Raw genomic sequence first — 10,928 nt, 5'->3', positions numbered from 1 at the left:
ACACTTCAATCTCCCAGGACATTCTATACAAGATCTCAAAGTAGCTGTTTTACTACAAAGGAATTTCAGAAATAGACTGGAAAGAGAAGCTGCTGAATTGCAACTTATCACCAAACTTAAAACCATGGAGAGACCTGGTCTGAACAAAGACCTTGGATTCTTATCTCATTATACATGACAAAGCCATTTTTCACCTTCTCACCCCTTGCTTTTTCCTGTAAGACCTATTGCAGTCGTTAAGAGTCGTCAACAGGCTCATCACAGCTATCTGCCAATCACCCAATCCCACCACCCTTCTGAGTAATACCCCTCCCCACCTTCTCACTCTATAGAAGGGTCTGGTGACTTCTGTTTCAGTGTATCTGAAGAAGTGTGCATGCACACGAAAGCTCATACCAGGTACTAACCTAGTTGGTCTTTAAGGTGCTACTGGAAGGAATTTTTTTGTTTTGACTATGGCAGACCAACACGGCTACCTATCTGACCTCAGAAGTAGACCCTAATGGGTTCTTACTCCCAGGAACATGCGCGCGTAGGACAACAGCCTGACTTTAGCAGCATTCCATCCGGAAGGGCTTTTCAGTCACGGCACAGCTACTCAAAGGATTGCCTACCTAAAAAGGAGCAAGCACGTGCCGCCACCCAGAGGAGGCAGAGCGAGGGAGAAGGGAGAACGCCCTTAAACGCCGAGGGCAACTCCATAGAACGCCCTCGCCGACCACGTGACCGCCGGCCCTTTCCCTCGCGGCTCCGCCAGCCGAGCGCGACGATTGCTCGTCATCTTCCCTGGAGAGTTTGTGGGGGTCGCTCTCGAGACCTAGGACTCCTGGCCGCGGCGCGGCTAATCGATCGCCGAAAGGAAGAAGGCTTGGACGGGGCGCGGCTCGATCGCTCTGCGCTCGGCTCCGAGGGGCGGGAGCCTGGCTGTGTAAGAAGCCATCCGGCTGGTTTTTTGGCGCCGCTGCTGCTGCTGCTGCCTCCTCTCCTCCGCCTCCTCCTCCTCCTCAGCCCGAGCTGGTTTCGGTCGGGCTTGCTGGTGCAGCTATGGCGGAGCCTGCAGAGAAGATGTACCGGGCCGAGTACGCCAAGAGCGGCCGGGCTTCTTGCAAGAAATGCGGCGACAACATCGCCAAGGACTCGCTCCGCCTGGCCATCATGGTGCAGGTACTTCGCCCGACCAGCCACCGCGGGCTCCGGGCAGCCCCGCCGCGCCACGTTGCTTGCAGAGGTGCAGGTGCCTTTGTAGGTGCGCCTCCAGGGTTGCTCTGGGGCCGCCGCCGCCGCCGCCCTTTGTTTCTGGCAGCAGCCAGATGGAGCAGCAGCCTTCCGGGGTCCGATCAACCCGGCCATGTGCCGCATGCGGGTTTCGGAGGAGAAGCCGCCCACTTGCACGGTCTCGCTCTTTGCAGGGCGAAGGGGCTTTCCCCGTCGTCGTTCTCCTCCTCCTCCCGCTGCCTCAGAGCAGCTCAGCGTGCAGGTCTAGGTTTAGGCTGCAATCCTAAGCACACTTACTCGAGAGTACGCTCCGAGCAACTCAGGGGAGTGGAGCGGCGCCTGGGTAAAACGTGGTGTACCGCCCTGAGCTACGTTTACCTGAAGGCAGCTGTATAAAAATAAAGTAACACGCGCCGTAGGATTACGCCATGGCTTGGTCATCCGCGTGCTCCGCCCTCGGCCACCTCCGGATGGCTAAAGGGGTTGGTTTGGTCACGGCGAGGAAAGCTGCCCCAGAGTGGCCGGTGTCAGGTTTTGTAGCTAGCCGATCGCCAAGTGCAAAATCAGAACTTGGTTGCCACTCTTGAAGATCTCGCTTGGGTTGGCGGCGATCAGGAGAGTTGACTTGCAATGCAGGCTTTGGGGCATGCTTCTGAGAGAAGTAAGCACCTTGTTAAAAGGTAAAGGTACCCCTGCCCGTTCGGGCCAGTCTTGACAGACTCTAGGGTTGTGCGCTCATCTCACTCTATAGGCCGGGAGCCAGTGCTGTTGGAAGACACTTCTGGGTCACGTGGCCAGCGTGACAAGCTGCATCTGGTGAGCCAGCACAGCACACGGAACGCCGTTTACCTTCCCGCTGGTAAGCGGTCCCTATTTATCTACTTGCACCCAGGGGTGCTTTCGAACTGCTAGGTTGGCAGGCGCTGGGACAGAACGACGGGAGCGCACCCCGCTGCGGGGATTTGAACCGCCGACCATGCGATCGGCAAGTCCTAGGCGCTGAGGTTTTACCCACAGCGCCACCCGCGTCCCAAGCACCTTGTTACTCCCAGGTAAATGGGCAATGTGCTATACAAATACTGTGGGTTTAATAGGGAGAAAGTAACTTCCTTTAAACTCTGTGCGACTTGGTTTAGGTTCAGGGTACACATTAGATCAGGTGCCAGTCCCCCAGTCACATAATGCAGTCACACGTTTTCAAGCGGTACTCCAGAAGCATGAGAACTGGAAACTTAATTGTGCTTTTTATGCAGAACAAAGTAAAAAAATTCCTTCCAGTAGCACCTTAAAGACCAGCTAAGTTCTTGGTATGAGCTTTCGTGTGCATTCACACTTCTTCAGATACACTGCATGCACACGAAAGCTCATACCAAGAACTAACTTAGTTGGTCTTTAAGGTGCTACTGGAAGGAATTTTTTTATTTTGTTTTGACTATGGCAGACCAACACGGCTACCTATCTGTAACTGGAACTTTTTATGCAGAGTTTGCCTTGTCTTGGGCAATACTTTGTTGTCGCTTTCATCAGATCTCTGTGGGTACCATTTCTCTCGTTTTGCAAGTATTTATTACATTTGTGTCATGACCTTCCTTCCAAAGGAGCCCAGGGCAGTAAGTTTAGAATTTTGGCAGAGGTTCTGTGTGTAATGTTTAATACTAGCAACCCCCTTCTCCCTTATCGATGGACAGTTTACTTCCATAGAAATCAATCTATAACATGTAACAAAATAATATCATGAATAGGCATATATTGATAATACACCAGCTTAGTTTTAAATTCTGAAATGTTGTAACAGCAGTGGTAAAAGATATGTGATGAGAAAACTTGTAGAACTCATGTGCTGCAAATTGGCAACACTACTTCTAAATAATTTGCATTTCAATCCTGTGCATGCCTATTTACCAGAAAGAGCAATTGTGTTCCTGAGACTTGTCTTTAGCAGTGGTTCCCAATTCCCCACCCAGGGGTCTGCAGCACTATTCATGTAACAATAACTACCATAGATTTGTCAACATTTTCGAAAGTCCATGGCTTGGCTTTTGAAAAAAAGGGGGTCTGTAGTACTCTGTAGTACTTAGCTAATTGGGAGCCACTGGTCTATAGGATTGTAGCATTACTTACTAAATTTGTTGTTAGTTCTCCAGTAAATATGCCTCAGCACCTTAACATTATAACCCAATAAGGTAGGCTGCACTGACTTTAAAACACAACCATTGGTAAGTATTACAAGGTGGTGAAAACAGTCGTAATATGAGTAGCCCATAGACAACCTGCATTGAATGCAAGTACAAACTGTCTCCACCAATGCACAAGTATTTCTGTGAACATGTACAGCAACTACTGTGTACACAGATAAACAGACTACAACTACTGGTGTATTCACAGGTTGCATACTCACTGAATGTAATGTGTGAACACATCTCATTGTAATGGTATAGCACTAATATTACAATTACTTAAGCATGGTTCAGTGTATGAAGCCTGAGAATTATTCACCAGCTTTGTGCCCGCTCTTTCCGTTTCCCTCTCCCAACTCTGATATGCCGCAGTTCAGTACTTCTGAGGTTTCTTGAATCAGTTTTCTGTTACAGCCAAATTGGGGGTCTGTGTTTTAATGTCTGACTACAAACATAAGTTTCCAGTCTGGGGGCATGACAGGAGCTTCCCCTCTGCTCTGGAATTATAGGCTGAGCTTGCAGTTTAAGAGAACATGGCTTTTTGGCCCAAGGAGGCTCTGGGTTATCATCATGTTAAATCAGTGTTTCAAAGCCTGATCAAGCCAATTTGACAGCTGAGATTATGCAACAAGAACTGAAAGGTGTGAAGGCATACCTGAGTGGCAGTGACTCAGACTTCTGTTAAAAGAAAAAGTTGTAGCTAAAAATAGATTGCTCACATGCTGCTGTGGGTAACAAAAGATTTAGGTCATGCAGGAATAACTGTCTTGGAAACAAGTCTGTTAATATAATGCCTGGTAAACCAAATAATTCAAGTGAACAGGCAGGCATAGATCAACAGCAAACAAGTGAACTTTCTCCAGCAGAAAGACATGTCTGCTCACAAGCCTTTCCCAACTGGAAAAGCATCCAGATAGAGGTCCCTTGGTTTCAGATTTCTTACTCCACTCAAAAGACAATGTTCAAAGATTGTCTTCCGCTATGAATTTAGTGGCTACAATTATTCATAAATCAGACATGGAAAGCATTTCTCTTGGAAGGTTCAGAGACCTCTGTCAACATACAGAGCACTGTATAAATATCTGGAAAATGATAGAAATTCAATTAGCATATGCTGGGTAATCCTCAAAGACTTTTATAGTATTCAAAATTTAAAAATAATTCTTGTTTATTAATTCCTTAAATAATTACTCTGCACAAGCGCTTGGGACCAACAAGTTATTATAAGTTTTGTAATCCCAATGTTATTTTGATGGGTTCTGCTCCTCCTCTAGTGAGGAAAAGATGCTTGGCAACTGTTCACTGTCTCCCAGAAATCCCTAACTCATTTTACATTTTTCCCTTTTACATTAACTACATCAGTGGTTGGGGGAATGTTTCAGAACTCATGCTAGTTAACAGAGTATGGTTCTTAAACTGCCTTCTTTAAAAAAAATGGCCTGATGTGCAGTGGTTAGAGTGTTTGACTAGAACCTGAGAGACAATGGTTTGAATCCCCACTCGACCATGGAGCTCACCTGAGTATCCAACACCAGGTTTAAGGATCACCACAAACCAAGAACTTGGTCCTTTAGGGGGAAGCGTAACCCCATCACAGATACTTCAGATCCCTGTTGTGAGTAACTGATCCCCTAGTCAGCAGGACTTTTGTATTAAATGGATTTTGTTCTCGCACATCTAGTTCCTTGCTTTTGTTTGGAACTTGCTGCTATGGAAAAGTTGTGCAGCAGCACCTCCAGTAAGACGATAGACAAAGAGGCTGCACTCACACAGCATTGCAAACCATCAGAAGCCAAGAAGAAAACATAGCTTCGTATTGTGGTTTGCATGGAGCAAGACAAGTCATAAAACATGGTTTGAACATAACATTAAGTCAGGGACTGGAAAGGAAGGAAGTAGGAACTCCTGGACTGGTATGTGATATTAAGGAGTGGGGTGAATTATACCAAAGTATGTGTTCTGTGAGGGGCACAAGGTCCAAGTCCATTAGGAATTAAACATCAAAAGCAGCAACTTCAGTTGTACAGTACTGGGAAGCAAGTAGGCAGCCAGTGAAAAACATTCAGTTGTTTAAATAAGATGGCCTTCTGCAGCTAATATAGTGCAAAGTGCACAGCTTTGTTTCTTGTTAAGAGATTACTGAGGCTGAGTGAGAGCTTTTTCAAAGGATTTGCAGAAGGTCTCTTTCAGCTCCTTCAAAATAAGAAGAAGAGGAGGAGGAGGAAAAGTTAGGGAGAGGAATACTTTTTCATCTGCTGTACCTGTTATATTACCATGATCTGAATAGATTTGCCTTGGATTCTAAGGCCTATAATATGACCCAGAATCCTCTGCAGTGTGCAGGTCTGGGCAGAAAAATCAGTGTAGCTGAAGATACAGGGTTGAATCCAAAATTCCCATGAGCAGAGCTCCACTCACACAATTCTCTCACTGAGGAAGTGGAAGTGTTTTGGGTTCTTTGGTCCAATTCCTCCTTCCCTCCTTCCAGTCCCTGTGTAGTTATTCCAAAAGGTTAAGGGCTCTCTAGAATAGGGGTCAGCAAACTTTTTCAGCAGGGGGCTGGTCCACTGTCCCTCAGACCCTGTGGGGGGCAGCAGCATAGAGGGGCATTGGCAAACCTGCATCGTTCATCTTCCTCCATTGAGAGCATATGTTGGCTCCCAGTTCAGGAGATAATTTTGGATTCTGCCCCTGCCCCCCTACAATCTTGCAACCCTATAACTGCAGTAGCTTGTAATTAGAAGTATTTTACAACTGTTGTGTTGAAATGACTTGGTTACACATTCCCCACCCCTCCCTTTTAAGAGACTTCCGGTGTTGAAAGTAATGGATGTAAGTCAGTCAGTCAGTCATGTCTATTAATTTCAGGTGGTCTGCTCTGAATATGACAAATGTTGGGAAAAACTCTTAGTGTTCAATTTGCATTGTTCATTGTTAGAGCATCATCTTTGAATAATGAAGGTCTAAGTTTCAATTCCTGGCATCTCCCAAGAATACTGAAATCCTGAGGAACCACTGCCAGTCAGTGTAAATGGACCAAGTTAAATGAACCAAATGTCTGTCTCAGTATAAGACACCTTCTTATAACCCTATGTTATTCATTTATTTATATGAGGAAGAACTATAGCTCAGTGCATTTAGAAGGCATCTCCAGGTAGGTTTAGGAATGTGCCCTGCCATACAGTGTTGAGCTCTAGTCAGATCAATGGTCCGGCTTATGAGGAAGCTTCCTATGTTCCTGTGTAACCGATACTCCAAAACAGTGTTTGAAACTCCCCAGGTGCCAGGCACATTTTGCAGTTGGTGCAGGTCCAATTGCAACCATGTGGAGATCTCTGGATCCCAGGTTGGCGACAGACATCTCCATCTGGCTGGCCCCTCCAGTTTTCTTAAGCAGAAGAGCTTATTTATTGCATTTTCCTTCAAGGAGTACATGGTTTATCCCTCCTCCTCAGTTAATGACCCTGTGAGGTAGGTTAAGAGCCTGGCCCAGGGTCACCCAGTGAGGTTCATGTCTGAGTGGGGATTTGAATCCTGATTTCTCAGGTTCTAGTTCCACACTCTTCGCCACCACACCACACTGACTTCCTAGAGTACTTCTGCTGTGGGACAGCTATGTAAATTAAGTAGTTGAATAATAATGGGGAAGGCAAAAAGTCACTTAGAGAAGGATCTGAAATATTTTCCTTCATGCTTGAATTGGTTTTATTCCATATTGTTTTATTTGATGTTTTAATGTGTTATAAACTGCTTTGAGATTTTTTTTCTTTGAAATATAAAGCGGTATAGAAATTAATAATAATAGTAGTAATTTACATGGGGGGGGGGGAAGGTGCCTAGACATCCCATTGTGGTGACCACAACCTAGCTTTAAGGTGCCATTTGGCTATTAGCATATAGATATATCTGAGCTTCTAACACAGCTCCAAAATGTCGCTGATACGCATTCAAATTAGTAAAAAAGATGTACAATAAAAATGACATGCATTATAAATTATAGACCCATGAGGTGATTTCCCCAAACTGCGCACACCTGGCTTCGTAAGTAAGGACGTGGTCACAAAAGACGGAGCCCCGTTCGCAACATGAGCAGAACACAACCCACGTCTGAGCATGCACGGGTCGCGATTCGCGTCTGCACATGCGTGAGCGGCGAAACCCAGAAGTAACCCTTTCCAGTACTTCCGGGTCGCCACGGGACACAACCTGAAAATGCGCAACCTGAACAAGAGGCATGACCATAATTGGGAGCTTCGTCTGTATCCCTGATTTGTTCCTTTGCAAGTGGGTCTCTCTGACAGTAAACCCCACTGGGATCAGCTACACTAGGGAGTTCCCCATTGGGAAACTGGGGAGGCCTGGGAGCCTCTTGGGAGGCTCTGCTTTCAGAAAATACCGTTCAGCAGATTGGGACTGACTGCACGTCTTTGAGGTTGTCCTGTGACGTTTGGTGACTGACAGGTGGGTCTCCACAACCACCTATTACAATTTCTGGGCCCCCGAGTGAGTTTGCATCAGAATGGTATTGAGTGGGGTGTCAGTTTCAACTCAACCTTGTTGCATTGGAGTAGGGCCTTGAAGCACGAGAGGTGCTGCCTGCTTTGTGAGCCTTTACCTGAGGACATTTAACGTTCTGAAGAGGCCGCTGCTCACGTTTCAGCTTTTAGAGCATTTAGGATTACTTGGTAATAATGATGGGAGGTTACGCTGCGTTCTGCTCTGCCATTCACAATACTTCAGGCGCTTCATGAAAAAACCCTAGCATCTGCTGTCTGGAGTCATTTATCAGCTAAATGAGATTACATTCCTGTGTGAAGCATTTCAAGGGTGTCAGTAGAAGACAGGATATTTCATAGGGCTTCCGGCTTCTTCTTTTTTTTGGTTTTGAACTTAATTCTGGTCATGCACGGCATATTTCTGACTCCAGTTACTTTGCTCTAATCTGTGTTCTTGATACCTGAGAGCTTCAACATGTCTGTACCCATCTCCCAAGCCTATGCCATTTTTTGAATACCCTGAAATGCATTAACCTCTTACTGCCACCTTTTATCTACCTGTTCCTAGACCTAAAAGTAAGATTGAATTGTGGAGAATGTTTAATGTAATTCAATATTTATTTTGACCATTTTTATGCCACCTAATTACTGTAGCCTCTTATGTACCGTAGAAGGGGACTCGCTCCAATAAGACTAAAAATGAGTTTAAATTAAGAATTCCTGGAGTGGTTTAACAATCAGTCCCTCTTCCTAGGGAACTCTGGAAAATGTAGTTCTGTGAGCGGAATGGGGGTCTCCTAACAACTCTCAGCACCCTTAACAGACTACAGTTCCTAGGGTTCTTTGGGGGTAAGCCATGGCTGTTTAAAGTGGCATAATACTGCTTTAAGGTGTAGCTGTGGCCAGGATAGTAACTAAATAACCTCTGCAGTGCTTTGGTAAAATGATGAAGGATGGAGGGGTGATGCTGTGGTAGGGGGTGAGATTATAAACTGGGCCAGAATTTCATTGGGTTCCTCCACCCACCCACACACACCAAATGGGATAGCCATGTTCGTATTTGAGTTTCTTCCTCTCCTTTTCTTATTCTTGCCATTCTTTTCCTCTTAGTCCCCCATGTTTGATGGCAAAGTACCCCACTGGCACCACTTCTCCTGTTTCTGGAAGCGGGCTCGACTGGTGTCCCACACTGACGTGGTCGGCTTCTCGGAACTGCGTTGGGAAGATCAGGAGAAAATTAAGAAGTCCATAGAAAGTGGAGGCGCCGGAACAGGTAGGCAAATGTTTAGTGGCTCTCGAAAGAGATAGCCGCTTGCTGTATGAGCCCAGACATCAAGCAGCTTTGGGCCATTTGGGTTCCCAGGCTTGTGTGCTAGTTGCTGTCCCAGATGTGTGGAAGGTGTCCTGGATGCAAGGAAACCGGTTGTAAATAAGAATCAGCCTCCCATGTAGTTGCCATGGACATTTGCAAGTTTTCAGCTTGAGGACTGGAGGAAATTGTTTTTGTTCGGCCTCTCTCTTTTTTCAGACGTAGATACCAAATGGTCTCTTCACGGTTAGATTTAACCCATGTTCACTACCCAGAGGTCCATGCAGGGAAATGCTGGACATTTATCTAATAAATATATATATAAATATATATTTTTTGTTTTCCAGGCAAAGGTGACCAAGAGGGAGGTGGCAAAAGTGATAAAAGTTTAAACGATTTTGCCGCAGAATATGCAAAGTCCAACAGAAGCACCTGCAAAGGCTGCGATCAGAAGATAGAAAAGGTAAAATAGCTGTCCAATTCTGTGTCTCTGTAATATGAGTTATAGCACTCGTAATGTATAAATCCTTTTTGGGAAGGGCCGTAGCTCGTTCTCTGAGCATCTGCTTTGCATACAGAAGGTCCCATGTTCAGTCCCGGCATCTCCAGGTAGAGCTGGGAATGTCCCAAGTCTGAAACCATGAAGAGCTGCTGCCAGCCAGTGTAGGCATTACTGAGCTGGATGGACTAATGATCTTACTCTATATAAAGCAGGTTCCAATCTTCCTGTACTGTGGAGGGTTGAGAAATTCTCTAGAATAATGTGGCTGGAGGCTAAAGGTGAAATTGGCAAAAATTGCCTCCTTTTAGAGCATAATCTGTAGTTGTGGACCTTTCTGCACGAATTAGAGGCGCTGATTAATTTAATTAATAGGGGGAAATTAATGAGATTTCTCTCCAAAATGCTTCATTATTGTCTTTTAATATACATATTTTTCCTCAACCTTCTGTCAATATCTCATGCAACCTTTTACAATCTTGTAGAGCTCACGTGTTTAGTATAAGAGCTGACTTAGCCACTATAGTGTGAATTTGTGTATAAAATTATCTGGCCTTTTTGCACATAACGGTAAACCGAACTATGGCTTACTGTGAACATGCAAGCATGCTGGTGCCGGGAGAGATCATCCTGGCCAGTTTTGCAGCTCATGGTTTGTTTCAAGCAAGACAGACTAGCACTAGATGGAATCTACACACAAATAAAAAATGCTGTGAAAATGCATTTTTAAAAAAAGTTTTGAAGAAAATACATTGAATTTGCCATAGCTCACTGTTGCCATCTAGTGTCACATTCGTATATTGCACTTTACAGCACACTTAAAATATTTTATTTGCAGCTGTATAGCTGAGTCCCCAGTGTGGCACTTTCAGGAATGAAGGGGGTTCCAGCATGCTTGCTTGTTCACAGCAAGCCATAGTTTGGCTTACGTGAAGCCACTAACACAGACAGTTGTATGGTCTCACTCATTTATTTAATCCGCCCTCCTTCTCCCACTTTCTCCTGCAGGGTCAAATCAGGATTTCAAAGAAAATGGTGCATCCCGAAAAGCCCCAGTTGGGGATGATAGACAACTGGTACCACCCAGCCTGTTTCGTCAGCCGCAGAGCAGATCTGGGGTTTCTTGCCTCTTTTAGTGCCTCTCAGCTGTTAGGCTTTGGGCTCCTGAATGCTGAAGATAAAGAGACTCTGAAAAAGCAGCTGCCTGCAGTCAAGAATGAAGGGTATGTTGA

The 10,928-nt window shown here is 45.4% G+C and overlaps 1 protein-coding gene across 1 annotated transcript in view; it reads left to right on the top strand.

Annotated features, from left to right (window-relative positions):
• The first annotated feature begins 895 nt into the window (after positions 1–895).
• PARP1 (poly(ADP-ribose) polymerase 1) overlaps positions 896–10,928 on the top strand; it is a 36,295-nt gene continuing 26,262 nt past the window's right edge. Inside the window, exons 1-4 of the mRNA XM_079969182.1 lie at positions 896–1,164; positions 8,999–9,161; positions 9,545–9,660; positions 10,705–10,919. Of these exons, the coding sequence (XP_079825308.1) occupies positions 1,045–1,164; positions 8,999–9,161; positions 9,545–9,660; positions 10,705–10,919 (614 nt within the window). The 5' untranslated portion in view covers positions 896–1,044. The remainder of the gene's footprint in view (positions 1,165–8,998; positions 9,162–9,544; positions 9,661–10,704; positions 10,920–10,928) is intronic.

The sequence above is a fragment of the Podarcis cretensis genome, assembly GCF_951804945.1.
Source record: "Podarcis cretensis genome assembly, chromosome: 3".
Classification (NCBI taxonomy): Eukaryota; Metazoa; Chordata; class Lepidosauria; order Squamata; family Lacertidae; genus Podarcis; species Podarcis cretensis.
Note: the sequence above shows the minus strand (reverse complement) of the source record. Positions and strands in the feature narration are given on the sequence as shown.